Below are 26,900 nucleotides of genomic sequence, written 5' to 3' on the forward strand. Positions count from 1 at the left end.
TTAAAGCAAATCCAGTACCACAGACTTTAGACTGAACTTTCACAATGCTTATCCATTTAAAATGATGGAGATTTGACTAGTACAAATAAATGCAGTAAAACTGGGAGTGCTTAGTTGTGTTTAACCTTCACTGAAAGTCTTTCTGCAGAAATGGACAGTGCTGGATGGTTTCTGTCAGACTTTCGCTATCAGATCTCAGATTTTAATGCTAAAACAGGCCAATGTTACAACGTTTAAGAAAATAAAGCCTAAAAGTGAAGCATGCTGTTGTTGTGCATGGAGAACTAACTGTACAGCAGGCTGCTCCTGACTCCATAGCTTTCTTTAACCCTTCAGTAAAAGTCTTTCTACAGAAATGGACAGTCCCAGATGTTTTTTGTCAGACTTTTGCATTCAGGTTTTAATGCTAAAACACACCAGTGTAACAAACTACAAAGAAATAAAGCCTAAAATTAAAGCATGCTGTTGTTGTGCATGGAGAACTAACTGTACAGCAGGCTGCTCCTGACTCCATAGCTTTCTACCACCACAGACCTCTTAAGTTCATGTAATTTGAGACTGTATCGATTTTAGACTGCTGCCAGAGAACAGCAATCTGAGCTAAACCCAGAATCCAAATAGAGGAAAAAGAAAAATCAGGCTGCAGTTAAATCAAAAGACAATGAGAGATGTTTGTTCAGCTCGTCCGCCTGCTCTGTGGTATTCAACACTAGATTGCTTTGTGACTTAGGACAATGGTTACGGTTAATGACATTACACTTGTTCAATCCATAAAACCTCACATGACTCTTACTGGTCCTGTCAAGCAAGCAAATAAAGCACTGATCACTCTGACCGGGAGAACAGAAAAGGGAACTTACATGGTTAGCAAGAGCTCTCACTTCCACATTCCACATTTAACATCAGGATTAGAGGAAGCTGGATCTGTTTGCACGTTTGACCCATTGGTTGTGTATTTGTATAAGATGTATATTTTTGTATATTTTTAAGAGCTTAAAAAGGAGAGAGAAAAGAAGTATTGGTGCCCCCAGGTGTATGTAAATGCATCAGCACTGTTTACTCACTTGGGTGTGTATCCTTAATGCATCTGAAAAATAAGAAATAAGAAGTAAAATGGACTGCGGGTCATTTGAGAACTGAAACACTCGTGCTGACAGCTTTCTGTGAGAATCTACAAAATATCAAACCAAGTCTTGCAGAAAAAATGTATGCATATACACCGATCAGCTATAACATTAGAACCACCTCCTTGATTCTACACTCACTGTCCATTTTATCAGCTCCACTTACCATATAGAAGCACTTTGTAGTTCTACAATTACTGACTGTTGTCCATCTGTTTCGCTACATGCTGTCCTTCAATGGTCAGGACTCCCACAGGACCACCACAGAGCAGGTATTATTTAGGTGCTCGATCATTCTCAGCACTGCAGTGACACTGACATGGTGGTGGTGTGTTAGTGTGTGTTATGCTGGTATGAGTGGATCAGACACAGCAGCGCTGCTGGAGTTTTTAAATACCGTGTCCATTCACTGTCCACTCTATTACACACTCCTACCTAGTTGGTCCACCTTGTTGATATAAAGTCAGAGATGATCGCTCATCTATTGCTGCTGTTTGAGTTGGTCATCTTCTAGACCTTCATCAGTGGTCACAGGATGCTGTCCACTTGGCGCTGTTGGCTGGATATTTTTTGGTTGGTGGACTATTCTCAGTCCAGCAGTGACAGTGAGGTGTTTAAAAACTCCTGCAGTGCTGCTGTGTCTGATCCACTCATACCAGCACAACACATACTAACACACCACCACCATGTCAGCGACACTGCAGTACTGAGAATGACCCACCTCCAGAATTATACATACTCTTTGTTAAGTAGATACATTCATTTGCTTTTAAATATGCTTACAAGTTCACCAGCAAGTCACAGGGATTTAATCTGAAACTGTTTTATTCAATCCACGCATATAAATAAATAAATAAATACATTTTTTGGTTGGTACTTTAATATTGTTTACAATACTGGTCTGCTTTGACTCTCATCTGTGTCTCCGGCTCAGCTGGTCGCTCAACAAACACAACTGGTCATGTCTGAGTGAGATAACCCTTCAGCCCCTGCAGCAGTGATTTTTAAATTTTCTGGTTAAGGTAGTTGTGAGACTGGTGGACAATAGACAACACAGCATGGTCGACTGTAAACTCTAATGATGCAGTCAAACTCTGAGAGAAGTATTTGAGTAATGTTGAAAATGAGGTGTGAAGAAGTTGAACAGGATGAACAAGTAACTCTGGTGCTTCATGTGTTTTGACTACATTCACTTCTTACATTTACACCCATTCAAGTATTTTATTGCCAGCTTTTCATGTGCAACCTGACTAGATAATGATTTTATCTTAAAAAGAGGTGCACCTTCTTTTTGCTTGCTCAGCACTTGGCAGAACAAGAGTATTTCTTTAGTAAGATTTTAATGTCATGTTTTACGCTTTGGTTGCATTCATGGCATGATGGTAGTTACTGGTTACACAAGATTCATCAGTTCAAGCTCAATGTCAAACACCATCAAGGCCAATTTGTATCTCCAATACACCTCACTCACTCGTCTTTGTGCTGTATGAGGAAACCGGAGTTCCCAGAGGAAACCCAAACAGACACGAGAAGAACATGCAAACTCCACACAACTAGGATCCAGACAGTTCCACATGGGAATCAAACCCAGGACCCGTGATTCGTCACTCCAGAAAACACTCTAGGGTCCAGTGGCGGCGTGCTTTACACCACTGCATCCGACGCTTTGCATTGCACTTGGTGATGTAAGGCTTGGATGCAGCTGCTCGACCATAGAAACCGTTCCATGAAGCTCTCTACACACTGTTCTTGAACTAATCTGAAGGCCACATGAAGTTTGGAGGTCTGTAGTGATTGACTCTGCAGAAAGTTGGCGACCTCTGTGCACTATGCGCCTCAGCATCCGCTGACCCCGCTCTGTCATTTTACGTGGCCTACCAGTTGGTGGCTGATTTGAAACATTTAGGTGGTTTTAATGTTATGGCTGAGTGTAAGTACAGTGTTTGAGTGTGTTTTAACATTGTATCTTTTTGTTTTTCCAACATAATCCAAAATCGAGGTCAGATGAGACTGCACAGGATTTTTCTGTGCACAACAGAACATGTTAGAACTGAATTGCTCAATCATGTATCTGCACTCATTACAGTTTCTCTGTTCATTTATTCAGATCTGTATCTGTATATTCTCATCACTCCTCTATCTAAGCTTGTGACTAAGTGGTGTTTTTTTGTGTTTTGCTGATATTGGTGAATAATTCCATCACCTGATCAGCATTGTGAATTCAACCATGAAGTCAGCACTTGATTGTTTGCTGAAATATTTGAATATAAATGAGGTTCAAACCAGAATAACCTGATTAAGATCTTAATTTAATAAGAAAGAACAATTAACGTCTTATCAACATGGTTGCTCTCTAAACTTCTACAATAATTAAGTAATATTAATCTGCTTTGAAATACGATGATTGTTGTATTTACTCGAAATTAATGAACATACAGATACAGTAGTTGCCTACGTCTGTAACGTGGACTATAGTGCTCGGAAAGACCAAAGTGATTTCAAGATCTAATGGAGATGTCAGTCTTCTCACATTCTGTTACTTGAACAGAGCCTTGATAAGTCAAATGTAGCATTGCATACTTGTTCTCCAGTCTAAGACACATGATGCCACTCATGATCTATTTACAAAATGTAATGCGTGCAGCCATGTAGGCTGGTTCAACACACTTGAAGACGGGTGCTTAATGCCCCCTTCTTACAAATAAGCTCACAATCATCTTATATAACTAGTATCACTTGTTTAATAGTGGAGACAAATGCCTTCCTTACATTCCCAGAGAAATAATTTTAGTCTCTTGGAATCTAGACCATGGATGGCTGTTGCATTGTGAACTTCTAATCTAGTGATAATGAGCCAAATACTTTTTGTTCCACTTTTTTTGCAGTCCTCATTACTATACCATAACATTTCTACACTCACTGTCCATGTTATCAGCTCCACTTACCATATAGAAGCACTTTGTAGTTCTACAATTACTGACTGTAGTCCATCTGTTTCTCTACATACTGTTTTTACCTGCTTTCACCCTGTTCTTCAATGGTCAGGAGACCCCCACAGAGCAGGTATTATTTAGGTGGTGGATCATTCTCAGTACTGCAGTGACACTGACATGGTGGTGGTGTGTTAGTGTGTGTTGTGCTGGTATGAGTGGATCAGACACAGCAGCGCTGCTGGAGTTTTTAAATACCGTGTCCACTCACTGTCCACTCTTCCTTCAGACACTCCTACATAGTTGGTCCACCTTGTGGATGTGAAGTCAGAGACGATCGCTCATCTATTGCTGCTGTTTGAGTTGGTCATCTTTGAGATCTTCATCAGTGGTCACAGGACGCTGCCCACGAGGCGCTGTTGGCTGGATATTTTAGGTTGGTGGACTATTCTCAATCCAGCAGTGACGTGACGTGAGGTGTTTTAGAACACCATCAGCATTGCTGTGTTTTATCCACTCATACCAGCACAACACACACTAACACAGCACCACCATGTCAGTGTCACTGCAGTGCTGAGAATGATCCACCACCCAAATAATAACTGCTCTGTGGTGGTACTGGGAGAGTCCTGACCATTGAAGAACAGCGTGAAAGGGGCTAACAAAGCATGCATAGAAACAGATGGACTACAGTCAGTAATTGTAGAACTACAAAGTGCTTCTATATGGTAAGTGGAGCTGATAAAATGGACAGTGAGTGTAGAAACAAGGAGGTGGTTTTAATGTTATGGCTGATTGGTGTACATACACATTAGTTCTCTATACTGATGAAATATTGCAAAAATATTAAAACTTATAATGCAGTAAATAGAGGAGGAATCTACAGTTTGCTTTACCAAGAACAATTTGGGCAAAAATGTTCAGATTTGCACTGAGCAGCGGAGAACAACTTAAAAAGTACCTTGTGCCTCCTACAGGATATATTTTCTTACTCTAGTACAGATTACCAACAATTTTAAAACACAGATTTGCCTGTGTCTGCGTGGGTTTACTCCGGGTGCTCTGGTTTCCTCCCACAGTCCAAAGACGTGCAAGTGAGGTGAATTGGAGACACTCAACTGTTAATGACTGTGTTCGATATAACCTTGTGAACTGATGAATCTTGTGTAATGAGTAACTACCGTTCCTGTCATGAATGTAACCAAAGTGTAAAACATGACGTTAAAATAATAATAAATATATACATAAATAAGTTCATTCCACCACCTTGATCGACTGCTTCTTATCATTGGGTTTGCAGTTAGTCATTGAGTCACTGGTGCTGACGACATGATTGATTGTGATGATTTTAAACATGCTGGCTGATTGGTGATAGGAGAAATCTGTTCACAAAACCTCTCACAACAAACAGGCGTCAAGTTTAGTCACCAGTGTAGAGAATTCAGGCTTAAACATCGAGTTGAAAATGGCAATGTGCACTAGTTATTCATCTTTGTGCTCACTAAAACAAATAGAACAATTTTATTTACATTTCCGGCATTTAGCAGACGCTTTTATCTAAAGTGACTTACAGTACTGTGACAGTATACTGTCTAAGCAATTGAGGGTTAATGGCCTTGCTAAAGGGTCTAACTGTGGCAACCTGGCAGTGGTAGGGCTTGAACCAGTGACCTTTTGATTACTAATCCAGTACCTTAACCGCTAGGCTATAACTGACCTGTCATATATTATTTGTCTCAGACTCAGGCACAGCTTTATTGTCATTCAACCACGTACATGAAAGAACGAAATACAGTTACCCAGAGCTCAGTGTGTGTGACATGAATAAAATAAGAATAGACTAAGATAAGTATGAAAAAAATTGAATAAAATAAGAAACTATAAAAAGTACAAAGTATTTACATTTTAAAGTATTGTCATATATACAGATACACGTGTACGGTACAGTGAAATTCTTTTTCTGCATATCTCAGCTTGTTTGGCAGCTGGGGTCAAGGGCCCAACAGTGACTGCATTGCAGAGCCAGGATTCAAACACTTAACCTTTTGATTGATAGCCCAAAGCTCTACCCACTAGGCTACCACTAGTCTGTCCAGGTGTGGATTTAGCTTTGATGTTGGGTAAAATAAAACATTTTATACCTGCCTTATTCAGCAAGTTCAGCAGATTGTTGACAGCACTGCAGTTTTTCTGTTGTTTGTTACAGTAGTGAGTGTAGAACGTATGAGGAACGTGATGCAGAATTTGAAAGTGTGTGGGAGGGATGGAGACATTGATATGTAAGTTTATTCAGATTCTTCATTTACCCAGGCCCTAGGGTAAAAGATTCTCGGAAATCTGTGTGTTTGTGCGTGTTACTGCATGGATGAGCATCAGTGATTAGTAAGAAGAGAATTTAAGTGGGCTTTTGAGTACAAAGTCCTGCTGTGATGCTACAGCTAGGGTTGCCAACCGTCCCGTAAAATACGGAATCATTCCTTATTTGGAAACTAAAAGTCGTGTTCCGTATTGAACTGATACGGGACGCGCTTTGTTCCGTATTTTTATCAGTGGGAGAGAAATGCTGCAGATTAGACTGAGACAGGGCGATGTGTATGAAACAGAAGGAAACCGCTGCTACCGTGGGAATTAGAAAGCGTTTGGTTATTATTTTAAGTAGTGTTCACTTTTAGTCTTAGTAATGTCGTGTGTGCGCAGGTTATATTAGCACAACAACCTGTTCATTACTCTGTTGTTTGAGTAGCGCAGTGGGCAGAGCGCATCATGCATGTTTCTCCGCCCTAGGTTTGAATCCGGCTTAGGGCGAAACTAAAGTAACACAAGCAGGGCCGGCGCTATAGGGGCACTGGAGTGGTCATTGCCCCGCTCCAGGTTTTCTCACTTCCCCCCTAAGCAACGCAGTCCAGAACCGGGGCTGCATGTCAGTGTGAAGATGGATTATGTAAAAATGTTGTTTGCACTATTCAGAAAAAATGTTACATGATGTTCTTTATGCATGTTGTTTTGCCTAAATTATGGTTCCGATTTATTATTATAAAGAATGAAAATAACATACGTTACACAGCCTAAATAAAACATTTTGATAATGTTCCTATGACGATGTAAGACCCGTTATAATTTTTATAGGTGCAACTAAGTTCCTCTAAACCTTGGATTTTTTTCTTTATGAGTGTCATTTTATTTCTGATTATAAGGGTTTTTCACACGTCCCTCAAGTTGTCCTCAAATCCACCCTGTTATTTCTTACTGCTGTCTCTTGAAATGAAGAGCTATTTTACATACTGACATCATTTCCTCGAGCTCACATGATCTTTTTGGAGGGAAAACAACTGTGGAAGATGAGTGGCTTATTAAACTCCTCATTTTAATGTTGTTTTTTCCACATTTTATCCTAAAAGTCTCATATGGTCAACCATAACATGTCCACCCTGTTATATATGAGATATATGAGAAAAAGCAATACGATTTGATCATTTTATAAATAATCATACTAAAAACCTGAGAATTCTTTGTCTGAATTCACTTTTATACTAGCATGGTTTTGCTCACTCACTAGTTAATGGCTAATTTTATGTCAGAATGTCCACCCTGTAATGGTCCACCCTGTTACAACCTAATACGTAACAGGGTGGACGTCACAGTGTATGAGGTGCATGTGTGATTTAGCTCGACCAATATTAGTTTGGAAAAGTATAACGTCCTTTTTTATAATAAAACATGAAAAACTAATTAAAACAGTGTTTCATTTTTAAAAAGTTTTAAGGTCCAAAAGGCACCCAATCCCAGGAATGACCCATATATTTACATTTTACATTTACATTTTTAGCATTTAGCAGACACTTTTATCCAAAGTGAGCTATCCACTGAGCTATCACTGGCCCCGTATACACCGTAAACACCCGTATAAAAGAGGCTTTTTTAACCTGCAGTCTCTTAGTTCTGTGATTATCATCTGTTCTTGCTGCTACCCTCAGTTTCACAGCTGGGTGTTAAGTGATAAGTGTGTCCTGGGGTTTGAAGTTGTTTAACACTGCGGTAAATCCTGTTTGGGTGTTGAAGTATTTAGCTAGCAGACGTCGTCCGAAGTACCGAGAACGACTGTGATTCATTCTTAATCAGATGACAGAAACTAACACCTCTACCCCCACCCCACACACGGTTTTTAAACTCGTTCAGTCTTGCAGAGTCCCAGATTATGAAAGCTGAATGTGTGTAATCTTGTACATTCCTGTGTTATATGTATATGATTTATTTCTTCTTCATTTTTGGAATCACTTCATCATTGGTCATGTGATTATAAGGTTACTGAATTGTGGAATGTTTTTATTTTGTTTTCTGTATTAACACATTTCAGGATTAAGTCATGGGGTCTGTAGTGCAGCTGGACTAATAATTTAATGGTTGCTGGTTCCTACTACTGCCAGGTTGCCACTGTTGGGCCCTTGAGCAAAACCCTCAATTGCCTAGACTATATACTGTCACAGTACTGTAAGTCGCTTTGGATAAAAGCGTCTGCTAAATGTCATAAATGTAAATGTCAAAAGGTTACATACACTTGAATGGGGCATGTGTTTCATAGCAGGCTTGGGATTTTTATTATTTAATTAATTATTATTAATTATATATAGTTATTTTTCTGATTATTTTCTGTGACGGTGCTCGGAGCATTTACTTTTTCTTTCAGACTAACTTACAGTGGAACCTCGATTTAACAGATTTCGGATTTAACGAACAAAATCTGGAAAACTGAATGTCCGGTCTGATTGTTTAAAATCCCAGCAAAAAGTGAACCAAGACCAGTCGTTCAGTAATTGTCCACTAGCCGGCGCATGTCTCTCTGTTTACATGAGTGAGAGGCTTTATTTTGGCTTCGTTCTCGACTTCGTTCTCGACTTTTTCTCTGTGTTATATGTTTAATTTTTGCATGTTCTAGTGCTTAGTTCTGCACCAGCAGAGCTTCAGACTCAGAGTCCCCACCATACGATCACGGCAAATAAAAAACTCCTTTAACACACAAGGTAAATTAAATTTCCCCCCAGTCGTACAGTGCACCTTTAATATCTATTTACAGGTTTTACATGACATATTTACATATACTGTATATTCACACTGTTTATTTTACTGTTGGTCATATGTGCATGTTTAGCACTTTTGTGGACCTTAGTGCTGTGTTTTCGTTTATTTTTGCACCCCCTGGAAAAAAAAACCTTGCTGTTTCGAACAGTTGCATTTTACGGACCAGTGCTTTCCTCTTTCAGTCTCTTAAATCGAGGTTCCTCTGTATTTAAAATTTCACTTTTATTCAATTGTGTTGAGCTACAGCCACTAACTGTTGAGTCTGCAAGCTGCATCATATCGTTCAGGGGTGTCAAACTCAAGGCCTGCACGCCAAATCCGGCCCGCCACGTCATTTTATGTGGCCCTCGAGAGCTTAAAAGACGTATGATTGTTGTGATGGTTTGAGTAGTTACAGAGACGCACTTATAATTTAATGGTACACCTGCGCCTTTAAGCGGCAACCGTTGACATCGTAGTCTTGACAACTACTAACTTTGTCCTTTACTAAGAAGCCACATTTACGTTTTAGCTGCAAAAGAACGCAGGGTTACGTAGTTAGTAGCAGAGATGTTCACAAGTCACAAAAAATACAAGTCGAGTCACGAGTCTTTAGGCTAGAGTCCGAGTCAAGTCACGAGTCTTTAGGCTAGAGTCCGAGTCAAGTCACGAGTCTTTAGGCTAGAGTCCGAGTCAAGTCACGAGTCTTTAGGCTAGAGTCCGAGTCAAGTCACGAGTCTTTAGGCTAGAGGCCGAGTCAAGTCACGAGTCTTTAGGCTAGAGGCCGAGTCAAGTCACGAGTCAATATAATCTACACGAAACATATATTGGAAATGTAGCTTAGAAATAAACAAATAATAAGTAAATTCAGATAAAAAACAACAGATTAGCGACTGTATTTTGCCGTTTTACTTAGTTCCTTTACTTTACTAGGTACCAGTTAAAAGCTTCATCTGATACATTTTGTTTTCATTGCAAAACAAAAGTGCGAGATAAATCACTGCACAGTGGCCAAAATCCAAAACACAGCAAAATATCCATAATACTGCTAACCTTAGCTTATGTTGTTCCAGATGCTATTAAATTTATAAGCATGTGTTCCAATATATATATATATATAATATAATTGTCACACATTACTAATGTTGCTGACTTTTGTTGTCCACAAGTCATTTTTTACAAGTCATTTGAAACGAGTCCGAGTCGAGTCTGAAGTTGCTGTGTGTGCGACTTATGTGCGACTCGGACTTGTGTCACAGACTCGAGTCCCCATCTCTTGTCAGTAGTATAAACAATAATAAATAGAAGTTAATTCTCTTGCAATCCAATACAGAAGCATCGTTAATAAGTAGTAGACGTTTATATTCTCAGATGTTTAGCGAGTACGTTACAGAGTTTCAGTTACGAATTTACCGTAATTCTGTAATTAAATACGGTTGTTACCGTTACTATAGCAATTAGTATTTTTACACAAAATGCTAACTCGTTAGCCATATTTTACGTTTGGTTAAATTTCATATTGTACCAAATGTAACACTTGACTACAGCTGTGTGCGTGTACTGTATTAAGTTTTATTTTAATTGTTTTTATTGTTTGTATTTCGTAGTTTTACTCCATTCTGCTCACAGTGTACAGTTGGGAAGCAAATAAAACCGACCTAACTGTATTTTGGAGGGAGCTGTCTGTCTAGCTGAGAAAGGGGGGAAAATTTTAGCGAGGGCAAAACAATAGTCTTAAAACACACTGTAAAATCGTACATTAACTGCATCTCCCACAATACATGCCGTTTTTTTGACCTATAAAAAATATTTACAAATAACCCCAAAATGTACAAGAAGAGAAAATTGAAGCAGAAGGAGGAAATGTATAGATTTATATACATTATAAATATACGAAATAAATTTGACTGCGACTGCAATCACAGCAGGATACGTTACAATCGGCCCTTTGAGGGCCACCATAATGCAGATGTGGCCCTCGGTGAAAATTAGTTTGACACCCCTGGTATAGTTGATGTATTAGATCAATCAAATGCCAGTGAATATGTCTGTTCCTGAAGTGAAACTGAACTGTAATGTTGACTATAAAGTTTCTTAATGCAGATTTCTTTTTATTCCTGCAGGTTTGTTGGTGGGAACTCTTGACGTGGTGCTGGACTCAAGTGCTCGTGTGGCTCCGTACAGGATCCTTTACCAAACGCCTGACTCTCTGGTGTATTGGATCATTGCTCATGGTAATGTTCTATAGTTTTTGCCCTTCTATGACTTTTTCAAAAAATATCCTGCCCCACCCAGCCTCGTTTACTCCATCGGCCTCTGAACGCCAAGCATTACCTCATGCTCCACTGGGCTTAAATAGGAAGTCAGATGCTCAGAAATCAATGATCTTTTATTTCTTCCTTTTTGAATGGGCTTTAGCTGTTAGCTGTGTAATTGTTTGTATGATCTCAGCTTCTGATTGCCAGGCTGAAGTCAGTTCTTCTGTGTTTCAGTTGTTGGATGAGACCTTGAGTATTCTCTGCTTTTGTGCTGTTGTTTGCAGAGATGTGCTGCGCTGCTAGTGCGCTATTGATTGAAGGATCCAAAATCTCCCTCTTAGCAGCAGGCTTTTAAGAGTAGTGCATCTGAGCCGGATAAATTAAATTTGGCCTTGGCACTTACACTAGCTTAGTGGGATGTTTCTCCATGCCTCAGTTTCCATTCTCTAAAACCACTGGTATAACCAGTGAAGAAGAGTAGAGTGTTGTTGTGCATTAAGCGTAGCGTGTTTGCATGAACAAATACCAGAACTGTCTGTTGTAAGAAAGAATGCAGTTTTTTTCCTTTTTGCATTTTCCTCCCAATTTAGTCATATCCAATTACCTGATTGCAGTTTGCTTTCTTTCTACTGATGTTGACCTCTACTTTGACAGGCGGGGGCGGAGGGACTTAAAATAGAATAACTGTACTACTCACAAATGAGCTTTGTTTTGCTGCAACGAGACACTGCTTCCACCTAGGGGTGAAATGAGATGATAAACACCCGTGTGTTGTTAATAAAAGCAGTGTTTTCATTGCTGATGTAGCGATCTCTAATTATTTATTCTTTCTGTGCAGCCTGGTAATAAATGACCCGGTGGTTGGGGACCTCTGCAGTAGCCGACTGCATCTGTTTACCCGCACAAGGCGAGTTCATGCGGATCAGTATTGAGTCACGCAACGACCTCCATTATCCCCCGTCTCTGTGCAGGCGCCATCGATCAGCCAGCAGAGGTCGTAATTGCATCAGTTATGTGTAAGGCCTTACCCAATTCACGTGTCACAGATCATAAAATGAGCCGTTGCCCATGTAATATGCAATTTGCTGTAAATTTTGAAATGTAAGGTTTGTGTTTAGCGATTTAACGTTTTTCATTCACGTAGCGTATGAAATATTAGGCGCAATATGCAATATAAGGCATCCTAGCCGTAGTTGGGGGGCGGTCAATGGGTCAAAACACGGACGAGAATTTTCATCTTTTATTTAAGTGTGTTTATTAAGGTAGCCGTGCAGTGTATTGTAGCTTTTATTTATTCTATCATTCAATTTTTGAGTGTTATTTAATAACTGCCATGAAATGTGGCACATTTCTGTAAAAATTCATGAAATCTGTGAGGTCCATGAAATTAAGCACATTTTTCCGTTAATTCAGAGGGGAATTCCCTCCAGCATTCAACCAGACTGACAAGCCCATCATTGCCTGTATAGGCGCTGAACTCAGAGACATGAGTTTGTGATGTCAGCTCTGGTGTGTCAGTGAGTTTCACTGCTGCACCACTTGAGCATCACCTATTTTTTATAAGGAAGGTTTCAGATAGAAGGTTTTCATGAGGGAATAGCATTACCTCATTTCTGCCCTAATGCAATTTAGGCCTGCTGTACTGTCTGCACTGCTGTTACATCTCTGGTATGATTTAATCCTTTCTCAGACTCCGATACTGTTAGGCCTAGTGCACAATACCCGACTATCAGCCCGATTTTAAAGTCAGCAGCCCAAAATGGGGGTGCCCATGTTTTCCTGAAATTAGTGACTAGACTAGGCTAGACTGTGTGTGCCTGAGATGAGTGCTGCTGTAGTGGGCAGAGCTCCACAACCTGATTTCTACAGTCACCTAGTGTTCACTACCCGACAACTAACCCAGCATTTGTGTACAGACAATAGCATTTTTGGCATTTAGCAGTCGCCTTTATCCAAAACGACTTACAGTAATGTGACAGTATACAGTCTGAGCATTTGAGGGTTGCTCAAGGGCCCAGCAGTGGCAACCTGGCAGTGGTGGGGCTTGAACCAGCGACCTTCTGATTACTAGTTCAGGATCTTAACCACTAGGCTACAACCGCCCTATATAACAGAGCAAGACAAGTTAAAATGAAGGCAAGTGCATCACCGAATGCATTTTTAAGCATGCAACATTGTTGTATTACACCCAAGTAATACCTACTCTTTTGTGGTCCTGGGAGAGTCCTGACCATCGAAAAACAGCAGGAAAGGGGGCTAACAAAGCATGCAGAGAAATAGATGGACTACAGTCAGTAATTGTAGAACTACAAAGTGCTTTTATATGGTAAGTTGAGCTGATAAAATGAACAGTGAGTGTAGAAACAAGGAGGTGGTTTTAATGTTTTGGCTGATCAGTGTATATATTCTTATATAATTTTCAACAAGTGTTGCTGTGTGTACGTCCCTAAGTAGGTTGGTAGATTGATTCGTAGGTTGATTTTATTTCTCAGGTGACATGTTTCTTGAGTTTGAATTATACGTTTTTAATTTAAAATGTAAATGTAAAAAATTGTCTGACACACAGTCTCTCTTGTTTGACCAGCCTTGTTTTTATGTGATTGTCCTTCATGATGGTGAAACTGTGGACACTGGGCCAGTATCTGATTAGGATCAAACTCTGCTGTGTCTGACAGCGATGAGATACAAAGTCAGTCTGTATTGTTGATTTATTGTCTGATAAAACTCTTATTTACTTTGACCTCCTGCTTTATCACAGTAGATTGGTTCTGGATTGTATTTGCTGGGTTTTAGTGTCTGTTATTGGATTGTTGAGCTTCAGTATCAGCTGATCGAGGTCACTCTGTTCAGGGTTCAAAATCTGGGTCTCTGATGCTTTAACTTACATACGTATATGACAATGCAGAATTAAGGGCCTTGCTTTGGGGCAACTTGGTGGTGGTGGGGCTTGACCTGGCAACCTTCTTACTGCTAGCATAACTAGTCCAGTACCTTAACCACTGAGCTTCCACTGCCCTATAGATTGGTAACTACCATAATTAATGCAGATAAGTGCTGTGGTTGGGTCCAAATCCAGCTTGGTGAGTAGCACTGTTGCCTCACAGCAAGAAGGTCCTTGGTTCAATCCCCAGGTTGGGGTCCGGGTCCTTTCTGTGTGGAGTTGCATGTTCTCTCCGTGTCTGTGGACATTTAAATCCTAATGAACAAACAAACAAACAAACCGAAATGCTTCATGAATATTGTTATTGTGCATATAAAAGCATAATTGTTGTGAAATTTCTTTTTTAGTATCTTTGAAACAAAAGGCAGATTTGATATCTGCCTATAAGATTAGGTTTAATAATCAGTGGTTTAATTATTACACATATAAAAGATTTGGGTACATAACCAATGCTAAGTGATGTATTTATTAATGTAAGCAAGGGTTCTTTGGTAGCAGAAAGTCATTCTTTCAGTAAGCAGGTTGGGATTGGGTCAACTACACATGATGATGACTGATTTAATCAGTGAAATGAGCTCATTTTGGTAGATTGGATTAAAGGAATGTGATTGTATAACATTGTTGGGTGAGACACTATCAGCACTGTTGCTGCTTACCAGAGGGATGAGGGACACTTTACTTTGAAGTCATATTCATATTTATCTTATTAGAATAGAACAGCTTTATTTGTCATATATACATAAACAGGTGAACAGTACAACGGAATTCTTTCTTCACATATCAGAGTGCAGGGTCAGCTATTGTACAGCGCCGAGAGGGTTAAGGGCCTTGCTCAAGGGCCCAACAGTGGCAGCATGGCACAGCCAGGATTTAAACTCTCAACCTTCACATTGATAGCCCAGAGCTCTACCCACTAGGCTACCACTGTCTCATATTAAAGAATATTAGAAAATCTCTACTAGTACAGTCAGACGGTATATTCAATTCCATTGCTGTTAGAGTTCTAGTACATTTTAATACTGTATCAAAAGGAATCCTGGATTATTCTTATTATTCTCTAATCAAGAGTAAAATATAAAGATTTCACTCAGCGTCTGTCTGAAAACCTAGTGAGCTGCCTTGCTGCCTACTGAGGCAGCAAGTTCCTTAATTTCCTTCGGGATTAATACCTTAATTTACTTCGGGATTAATAAAGTATCTATCCATCCATCCATCCATCCATCCTTCTACTGCCGTAGTATAGAGGATTTTAATAAGACATAGAATTTATGAGGCAGATTATTTAGACACACTAGATAGACAGCGATTACATCACCGCAGTTTTTGCTTACTAAGCTAACACAGTTAGCCTCAAGCCACTCAAACCTGTGGGCTCTGGTGATACAACCCGCTAGCATGCCAGCTAACAGTTAAACTGACGAGCCTGAATTTGCAACTAAACGACACTTGTGCTCCTTTATACAAACTACAAATCAGTGACAATTTATTTACATTTGATAAGAACTCTGTTGGTTGCTCTTCATTTGTTTGCCATGTTTGTTATTTTTTGTGAGAAAAGTTGTGTCTTGCCTTCACTGCTAAGAAAGCATCGGACGCTCCCTCATTATTCAGTCAGATTATTTCTTAGAATTAAGGCACCTCAGCAGGAGCATTTTCAGGGATCTAAGAATTCAGACACATTTCTTATTCTCAAGAGCACGTAGGATGATGTAAAACGTGTCTATGTCAAGAGAGATCACTAGGTTATCAGACAGACCCTGAGTCTGTATAACACACTCATTGATGGCAAATGTTACAATAAACACACACAGTAAAACACTGTGTAGCTGAAAGTGTTAGAATTAGGGATGTAACGATACACTCTACCCACAATGCAATATGATTCATGATACTGGGTTCACAATACGATTATTTGTGCTTATCTTTTATTTATCTAAATAATGAATGTCCTTTTATTTCTGAGGTAGGTACAAACTATGCCAAATAATGCTTACTGAAATGAATTTTTAAAACATATCCAACATTATAAATAAATGAATAATACAAATAAAGAAATTATCCTCACATAAATAAATTTGGCTGGAAAATCCCCTACCTGTCAACTTTGTGAAGTGACGTCAACCAGGCGAGGTCAATAGTGCCAGTGCCCTCTGCTGTTTAAAGTGAATATTGATTTATTTTATGTGAATAAACGATTTTTAACTGTCTTGTTGTTCAACGTTACATCCCTAGTTATAATATTGATTACCAGCATGAGATCAATGAGAGCCTGAAATGACCCGGTTTACCACACACCTCTGTTATACTTTTACTAGATGCTATTGTCTAAAATTGCTGAGTATGAGCATAACATGATAACCAAACTTACATTTACATTTGATGTGATCCTGATCCTAAGCTTTAGTGGTTTAACATGGACTAAACTTTGGAGGTTTTTAGTGAGCAAGGCTGTTAGGCCACTAATAGCACATACTTTGGACTGTCAAAATAACAAGTTGTTCCTAAGGGAATGGCTGCAGATATCAGGTGCTAAATGTTTAATGAAGCTTTCAGCCATATAAGTGCTATTTTTACACTGATTTATACTCTTTCATTATCATGTAGGATACTAATTATACATTGAATTTTAAGAGTGAAATTATTAGCATCTGCACAATGAATTCATTGTTTTATTCTACAGACGTGTGAATGAGGAGCTGTAGATCATTTGCGCTGTGGATTCATATGGATCATTAAATGTGTGTGTGTGTGTGTGCAGGGAGCTCTCATAGAGAGATTACTGAGCACTGGGAGTGGCTGGAACACAACCTCCTGCAGACACTCTCTATATTTGAGAATGAAAACGACATCACTACCTTTGTTAAAGGCAAGATCCAGGTAAGACAAACACTTCAACCGGAGTCAGTTTTCCCACAGGAAGGATCAGTATCTATTTTCACTTATCTTAGATCTTTTGAGTGGTCATGAGACTGCATTAATATTTTATCAACCCACTGAGCACAACAGCATATCAAAATGGTAAGGAAATACTTTTTTTTAATATTGGGTCACTTCACTGGCTATTGTGTCTGATATAATATATCGTCGCTGTCCGATGAAAAACATGTATCTCCAAAAACGCATCTTTTCAGGAGAAGGAAATAATTTTCCCCTCTGGCAGTAATTATACAAACAAACCACATATAGAAGAAGAGCAATTTAAATACAATTCAGCACAGAAATAAAAATATAGCTTTATCAGGTCGTCAGTCCGTCGGTTTCATATGTTTCATAAGTTATCTGGCTAACTCAGAAATCATGCTTTTCAAAATATTTTGATCTAATATTGTGCATCAATAAAGCATAATAAGCAAGACTGGGAAATACTGTTTTAAATTACCTTTTAAACACCTATAAATACCTGAAACAATCAAGTTAGCAGACAATATCTTTACTTTGTAAATGAAGTTATTGACTGTAGCTACAAAAAAAAGTTCAATTGTGTTAATAAATACAGTCCGTGTAAACGCTAAGTCCATATAAATATCAGATACAAATGTGTTTTTAAAAAACTACAAACATCACAAATATAAATCATGTTTACAACCATGTGATTCAATAACCTGAATAAACTGTAGAGATGAAACATCACGCAGCAAACGAGTTTAGCTTCTTTCTCAAACAGTACCGGAGAGGACGGAGGAGGAGATACGCGGTTTGATGGACAGGTCTAGCAGCCAATGGAGATACTCGTTAAAGAGATTGTGTGATTTTTCATCTTTTCACTGATCATTTTGATATTCGCTGCTATGGACAGACAGAGATTTATACCCACAATCAACACATGTAAAAAAGTGAAAACCGCTAAAAGTGGAGATGCGTGTTTTTCATCGGACAGCGACGATTTGCATATAGCCTCACTATGGACATGCAAGTCAATTAGCACCATCACGAAGCTACGATTGAGTGTAGTTTTGGTCTGGCCAGTAGCCACAAATGGATGTAAAGCCTGGACACTGAAGATTGATGAGAATCTCATGGAGGATGATCACAGAGCAAGTTATAAGATGACCAGAACAGAAAAGGAACCCCTGAACCGCATTATGTGTTACTTTGGACGTGTGATGAGATAATCAGTTACAGTTATTTACTTCATGGTTTTAATGTCGTCTGATTGCTTTAATGACTACACTGTGTCCTGATCATTTCTAGCTGTTTATGAACTTTCTGTTATTTTTTCCATTTTGTAGGGCATCATTGCTGAATACAACAAAAACCACGATGTTAAGGAGGACGACGATACAGACAAATTTAAAGAAGCCACGGCTAAGTTCCGAAGGCTGTTTGGGATGCCGGAGGAGGAGAAGCTGGTGAACTATTACTCCTGCAGCTACTGGAAAGGTCGAGTGCCCAGACAGGGCTGCCTTTACCTCAGCATCAACCACATCTGCTTCTACTCCAACCTCCTGGGCAAGGAGGGTAAGAACTGCAACCAGACACAAGCAGACACCATGTCTGACGATTCACTGGACATCTGATCCTGACGTTCTGGACATTCAGTTCCAAAATAAAATAGATTGGTTTATTAGGAAATTGTAGCACCTAGAAACCATAACTGTAACTTATAGTAAAGATGTTCTGAAGTACTGCGATTGCTTTTGCTTGAATTGCACCCATCTTTTGTCACAGCCAAGCTGGTGGTCCGTTGGGCAGACATCACACAGCTGGAGAAGTGCGCCACCCTGCTGCTGCCGGACATGGTGCGAGTGAGCACCCGCAGTAACGAGCATGTCTTCTCTGTCTTCATCAACATTAACGAGACCTTTAAGCTAATGGAACAGCTGGCCAACATCGCCATGCGCCAACTCCTGGACAACAAGGGCTTCGAGCAGGACCGCTCACTGCCCAAACTTAAGAGGAAATCACCTAAGAAAGTGTCAGCCCTCAAAAGGTTGGTTTTATTGGTCTCAGTAACTCACGTTATCCAAAGGAGTTTATCATTTTGACTGAATACATTCCAAGATTTTGAGGTTTAAGGGTTTTGCCAATGATGGCAACCTGGCTGTAGTGGAGTTTTAACCAGCAACCTTCTGATTACTGGTCTAGTATCCTAACCACTAAACTACCACTGCTGATAAAACCCAATAGTGGAATTATAGTTTGTACATTCATACACTGATCAGCCATAACATTAAAACCACCTCCTTGTTTCTACACTCACTGTCCATTTTATCAGCTCCACTTACCATATAGAAGCACTTTGTAGTTCTACAATTACTGACTGTAGTTCATCTGTTTTTCTACATACCTTTTTAGCCTGCTTTCACCCTGTTCTTCAATGGTCAGGACCCCCACAGGACCACCACAGAGCAGGTATTATTTAGGTGGTGGAGAATTCTCAGCACTGCAGTGACAATGACATGGTGGTGGTGTGTTAGTGTGTGTTGTGCTGGTATGAGTGGATCAGACACCTCACTGTCACTGCTGGACTGAGAATAGTCCACCAACTAAAAACATCCAGCCAACAGCGCCCCGTGGGTAGTGTCCTGTGACCACTGATGAAGGTCTAGAAGATGACCAACTCAAACAGCACCAATAGATGAACAACTAGGTAGTAGTGTCTAATAGAGTGGGCAGTGAGTGGACACGGTATTTAAAAACTCCAGCAGCACTGCTGTGTCTGATCCACTCATACCAGCACAACACACACTAACACACCACCACCATGTCAGTGTCACTGCAGTGCTGAGAATGATCCACCACCTAAATAATACCTGCTCTGTGGTGGTCCTGTGGGGGTCCTGACCAGAACAGGGTGAAAGCAGGTTAAAAGGGTATGTAGAGAAACAGATGGACTACAGTCAGTAATTGTAGAACTATAAAGTGATTCTATATGGTAAGTGGAGCTGATAAAATGGACAATGTGTGTAGAAACAAGGAGGTGGTTTTAATGTTATGGCTGACTGGTGTATATAATGTATAGAATACTTAATACTGTACAGATCAAAAGTTTACATACAACACTAAGTGACATGATTATCATTGCAATAGTAAGATTTCAAGCAACTGTTGTGTTCCAAGAACCACCAAAACAGGTCTGCAGGTCTTAGAAGCTGCTAGAACATGGGCCTTATTGTCCACAGTCAAGCAAAAGTAAAGCTTTAAAACCAGCTCCTGAAAGTGAATGAATGAATGAATGTTGTTCCTGGTCACATGGTCAGATAGAGTCATTTAAACCCAACAACACTGTACCTGCTACATGGTGGTGGATGTTTTGATTCCAGTTAAACTGGAACATTGCAGAATTCTGAAAAAAAATGTGAGTGTTCCACATTAAGGGTTCAAATGACCCACAACACACATCAAAACATTTTTTTTAGTAGATTTTAGGTTCATATGCGGTGCAACACTAAAGAGTTTGACCTAAGGAAACTATTTATTAGCTAGGGATTAAAAATAACTGTCTTATATCTGTGCATCTTTAGAGACCTGGACGCCAGGGCTAAGAGTGAGCGCTATCGGACTCTGTTCCGCCTGCCAAAAGATGAGAAGCTGGACGGGCACACGGACTGCACCCTGTGGACCCCCTTCAACAAGATGCACATCCTAGGTCAGATGTTTGTCTCCACCAACTACATCTGCTTCACAAGTAAAGAGGAGACCACGTGCAGCCTCATCATCCCTCTCCGAGAGGTTAGTCTGGGCTGTAATAAAGTTTATTAATGTAATAGTAATAGTTTTCAGGATACTCAAAGACGCTTTACATTTTACATAAAAAGAAAGTAATCATAAAAACAACACAAAACCGTACAAATTGTAGTACACAATTCACACACCACATTAATCAGCATCAAGATAATTAATTAAAACATACTAGGAAGAAGAAGAGAAAACAGCACTAAGACATTTTATTAAAACATATAAGCAAGAATATGAGAGGTATAGATAGAAGTGGGAGGAGAGTAGAAAAACAAACAGCAATAAAACATACACTAAAACATATAAAAAAGAATAGAAAATGCATAAATAAAAACAATTACATTGTTAAATGCAGCTCTAAACAGGTGGGTTTTGAGAAGTGGCTTAAAAGTGAACATATCAGGACAGTCTTGTTTGTGTTTAGGGAGAGAGTTCAAAATGCCATTAGGTCTAGTTGTGTTGAATGTTGGGACGTATAATCTGAAGCTTCATTGTGATCAAGGTCATGGTGGGTCTGAATAATCCAAACCTCCGAAACCCTGGACAACACGGTATCACACTAACATTCAGAGATAAATTGGGGCAGCCGGTTCACCTTTTCCTTTGGCAGAGGTACAGAGCGTGTCCCTTTTATTAATGTTCACATTGGCAGGCTGCTGATTTATTTATCAAAGCGGATATCAGCTTTGGGGTAGGCGGTGATGAAAAACCATGATGAATGTAGTGACAGTATAAAAAGGCTGTGGCAGCCAGCTGTCAGAATCTCTTAGGACGTGTTAGTGTTTGCCAGCACCCACCTGTTTCCCTCCTTTGGGGCCCTTTGTGACTGTGACAGTTTTACACAAAGGACTGTCATTATGAATGAATCAAAATGTACAGATTTTTACACTAGATGGCCAAAAGTAATTGGACGCTGCTTCATAGAATGCCTTTATTTGTTATATATACATATACAGGTGTACAGTAGAACAATTTTTTTCCTTTGCATATCCCAGCTTGTTTGGAAACTGGGGTCAGAGCGCACACCTGGAACACAGAGGGTTAAGGGCCTTGCTCAAGGGCTCAACATTGGCTGCTTGGCAGAGCTGGGATTCAAACTTTCAACCTTTCAGTTGATAGCCCAACACCCTACCGACTAGACTGCCACTGTTCTATTATTGGGTTTAGGTGTTTCAGTGATACCCAATGTTAACAGTGGTATTATTTATATAATGGTGGCAGTTGTAGCCTAGTGGTTAAGGTACTTGACTAGTAATCAGAAGATCGATGGTTTAAGACTGTTTACTGTCACAGTATTGTAAGTTGCTTTGAATAAAGGCTTCTACTAAATGCCGTGAATGTAAATATAATAACTTTGTGACAACAACAGTTTACAAAAGGTCCTCTTCTGGCCAGCATGACTGTACCTCTGGCCAAAGCAAGGTCCATAAAGATAGGGTTTATTAGCTTTTATGTAGAGGAGGTCTAGTGACCCAAAAAGAGCCCCAATCTTAACTGTAAAATGTTTGGAATAAATTGGAACATCAAACCCTTGATAGAAGAGATCTGAGGCTAGATCTGATCTAGCTGGAATGTTTTAAGAAGAAGGACTTCATATTAATGCTCATACCTTTGGGATTTAATTTCCAACAAGCTCATGGTGTCAAACTCATCTGCATTATGGTGGCCCTCAAAGGGCCGATTGTAACGTATCCTGCTGTGATTGCAGTCGCCATTTAAGTCTTTTTTTTTTTTGGAGGCTAAATTCTGTGTTTGGTGTCAAAATGTATATAAACTGTATATTTATAATGTAGATCTACATTTATATTGTACTCTTTTACCACAGACCCGGCCTTGTAACACAAAAGACGTACCAGTTTGTCTTCCTGAAGCACAAACTTGTTTTCACTTTCCCATCTTTCATTAAATTTCCTCCTTCTGCTTCAATTTTCTCTTCTTGTACATTTTGGGATTATTTGTAAATATTTCTCAACATCACTTGTTGGAAAACCGCCTCAGTTAAACGCTGATGTGGAAACACTGCCATCTAGTGGTGGGATGCGGTCACATTGCGGGTTACAAAATCGGCATGCATTGTGGGAGATGCAGATTATGTACTATTTTACAGTGTATATTAAGACAATCATATGTCTTTTAATCATTTGTGCCACATAAAATGATGTGGTGGGCCAGAGTTGGCCTGCGGGCCTTGAGTTTGACACGTGATATAGTGTGTTCAATCTTAAAATCTTGATAAATAAATATAATTTTTTATGTTCTGTGTAAGAATCTCTGACCTCAGTGTTTAATGTGTGAATATCCACCACTATTAGGTGACCATCGTAGAAAAAGCTGACAGCTCCAATGTGCTGCCCAGCCCGCTCTCCATCAGCACCAAGAACCGGATGACTTTCCTCTTTGCCAACCTCAAAGATCGTGATTTCCTGGTGCAGAGGATCTCTGACTTCCTGCAGCAGACCTCCTCCAAGATTTACTTTGAACGAGAGATCGCTGGCAGCCTCACCAGCTCAGACGACGAGGTGAGCGGCATCTTCTCTTCTGCTTTCATAACAGTCTGAGACTCTGAGCTCATTTTGCTGCAGGCTTGTTTATACTAACAGAGCTTTTAGAAATCCACTGTAGGAACACAGTGTGCATTGTGTGTTAAATTTGGAGAGAGTCATGCTGCAGCCCTGCTGTTGTTTTGGTCTGAGCAAAAACAAAACAACGTTTCAGAACTATTTATACAGGACTTTCTGCTCACTGGGAAATAAATATGAGGTCACACAAGGTCAAATCCCCTAGTCTAATATTATTATTGTTGTTGCTGATGTGTAGAATCAGCCAAACCTGCTGAACACCTATTAAGATAAAGCACATCCTATTAAAACACTCAAAAAACACCAAGGGAAGACAACAAGTACACATGCCTGGCACCCTAAAAGTAATTCTTACACAAGAACAGTTTTAACCAACCTCACAGCACTAAAAATCAAAATATAAAATAGCCCAAATTATAAAGACAAGATAAAATAAGCAGACAGAAACATAATACATATCTTGCCATAAAATGACACATATGTGTTAAACATGGCATAAAATAAAAAGAGGAAAACATTTGTCGGGCCAGTCAAAATTACCATAGTGGGCGCTCGAGTACACAGCAGTAAAACACACTAGCACACCAGAGCTGACATCTCAAAACTCAGTATTGCTATTGGCAGACCGGGTGCCTGTACGGATGTTGATTGGCTCATCTGCAGGGTGTGATTGCTGGAGGGACTTCCTTATAAACTGATGCAATTACAAGTTCTGCTGGCTGATGGATGGTGCCTGCACATTGAGACGAGGAACAATGGAGATCAGGGCGTGACTCTCGGTACGTGAAGCTGATCACCATATGAACTCGCCTCATGGAAGTGATAAAGATGCAGTCGGCATTTCACATGTTGGAGATAACGTGAGTCATGACTCTCAGCAGTAGACACCAGCATCAGACTCCTGCATTGGTCAAAGGAGAGATATCGCAGCCCCTTTCTTCCTACTACTGTCAGACTTTACAACCAGCACTGCCCCAAACACAGACAATCACCATCACAATAATTATATCGTTTTCATATCTGCACTCATTTAAAGCTAACTTGAACCATGTGCAACAAGTGCAATATCAGTTAACTTCTTTTAAAGACTTATATTGAAATTTTTTACATATGTATTAACACTTTTTATATCTCTTTCTTCCTTAAAGTTGCTGTAACATTGCAAATTTACCCCTGTGGGATAATAAAAGGTGATCTTATCTTATCAGTTGAGCTGAGATACAATTGGGGCAATTAGATACGACTAGATTTAGGAGAATACTGGGGGGAAAATTGAAAAATTAAAAAAATCCCATGGTGACCTGCTGCCAAAAATTACAGGACTTGGCAGGTCAGAGCAGTTTTTACAACATATTAGGCAGGTAGCCCTAATGTTGTGTTACTCATCAGTGTATAAAAGTGTGTTTTAAAATTACAATGCATATTTACAGCAAAAACATTTTATATCTGTTCCTACTAGTGGAGGCAATAATTCTGGAGCGCTCTGCGTATGTGTGTGTTCCTGTAAATGTGTGTGTGTTCATGTATTTGTGTATGAATGTGTGTGCAGGTGTACTCTCAGCAGGGCAGTCTGCTGTCCTGCAGTCCTCAGCGCAGCAGTTTGGGCTCGGAGGGCGAGAGCGAGCGCCAGTTCAACCTCAACGACAACAGTGTTCCCACGGCAACACAGGCCCTCATGACTATGTACCGCCGTCGCTCGCCGGAGGAGTTCAACCCCAAGCTGGTACACACACACACACACACACACACACACTACAACGATGTGTTTATTGTGTATCGCCACAGTCTGTTTACTATCACAGACACGTGCAGTGGTGGACAAAATAACAGAAACAACACATGATAAAGAAGCTTGACTTTGAAGTAAATGAATCAGACACATCAAACACATCTGATTTTCTTTTCTTTTGGGCCGACTGTCTATGAAATAAATAAATTTAAAAAAATTAAGTAATGTGCCCATTTTTTCAATTTGATGTGCAAATGTTCAAAGCAGCATTAAGCAACTAACAGAGTTACAGATTGGCCAAATAATTGGTGCCTAAATTACATGTGTCAGTTACAAAAACTGAACCAGACTCAAGTCATAGCAGCATTTATTAAACAAAGACAATCAGCATCATAAAGCCAAATTTAATAACCACAGAACCAGAGACGCTCCATGACTCGACAAAAGCTGCACGCCATAAGATTTGAATATTTGGCAGCACTGACAACTAGAAACCTTTTGTATCACAGTCTAATAAACAAAGATACTTTTTACATTTACATTTACATTTTCAGCATTTAGCAGACGCTTTTATCCAAAGCGACTTACACAGTGAGCGGAACACAATAAGCAATTGAGGGTTAAGGGCCTTGCTCAGGGACCCAACAATGGCAACTTGGTGGTGGCGGGGCTTGAACCGGCAACCTTCTGTTTACTAGTCCAGTACCTTAACCACTAAGCTATCACTGGCCCCTAGCATACACTAGCATACTTAACATGGTGCAGGAAATAAAAACCTGTCTGCTACCAGTTGTTCTGCATCATGTGGGATTCTTAATGGTACACATGAAAATAATCCAATGATCCAATTATTGGGACAGTGGTGGCCTAGTGGGTGGAGCTTTGGGCTATCAACCGGAAGATTGGCAGTTCAAATCCAGGCTCTGCTATGCAGCCACTGTTGGGTCCTTGAGCAAGGCCCTTAACCCTGTCTGCTCCAGGGGCGCCGTACGATGGCTGACCCTGCGCTCTGACCCCAGCTTCCAAACAAGCTGGGATATGCGAAGAAAGAATTTCATTGTACTGTACATCTGTATATGTATATATGACAAATAAAGTATATCTTCAATTATTGCACCATAGGGTGTAGTTGGCAAAGTAGGACAGTCTCAAATTTGATTGTTTCCATCATCCAGGATGATGATGCTTCTTTACTAACTTCCGAAACTGTTCAAGGGACCAGAACTCATTTTGAAACTAAACAAGGTCACATTATCAAACGCAAAAACTACCTACCGCCGAGCATGGTATAGCATTATGCTCTTGAGCTGTTTTGCTGTGAAGCTGGAACAGTGCAGGCAATAATAATAATAATCATAAAAATAATAGACAGAATAATGGAAAAAAAGATTACCTTAGAGTTTTCTAGCACAACCTCAAACCATCAGCCAGGATGTTGCATCTTAATATATTGGGTATATGGTTCTGTTACAGCAGTATAGTGACCTACAAAACAATTCTGAACTGTTTTTGAAATGGCCTTACAAAAGTTTTGGGGTCAACCATGAGACCAGGATACTGCTTGGTATAATGATCATTCTTGAATAAGGAATGGCTTGTTGTTGGT

General features: G+C 39.8%; 1 protein-coding gene across 1 annotated transcript in view; it reads left to right on the forward strand.

Annotated features, from left to right (window-relative positions):
• tbc1d9 (TBC1 domain family, member 9 (with GRAM domain)) overlaps positions 1-26,900 on the forward strand; it is a 61,536-nt gene that overhangs the window by 10,528 nt on the left and 24,108 nt on the right. The window contains exons 3-9 of the mRNA XM_062995291.1: positions 11,233-11,343; positions 17,067-17,185; positions 18,538-18,766; positions 18,977-19,238; positions 20,773-20,980; positions 23,299-23,505; positions 25,115-25,288. Of these exons, the coding sequence (XP_062851361.1) occupies positions 11,233-11,343; positions 17,067-17,185; positions 18,538-18,766; positions 18,977-19,238; positions 20,773-20,980; positions 23,299-23,505; positions 25,115-25,288 (1,310 nt within the window). The remainder of the gene's footprint in view (positions 1-11,232; positions 11,344-17,066; positions 17,186-18,537; positions 18,767-18,976; positions 19,239-20,772; positions 20,981-23,298; positions 23,506-25,114; positions 25,289-26,900) is intronic.

The sequence above is a fragment of the Trichomycterus rosablanca genome, chromosome 5 (genome assembly GCF_030014385.1).
Source record: "Trichomycterus rosablanca isolate fTriRos1 chromosome 5, fTriRos1.hap1, whole genome shotgun sequence".
Lineage (NCBI taxonomy): Eukaryota > Metazoa > Chordata > Actinopteri > Siluriformes > Trichomycteridae > Trichomycterus > Trichomycterus rosablanca.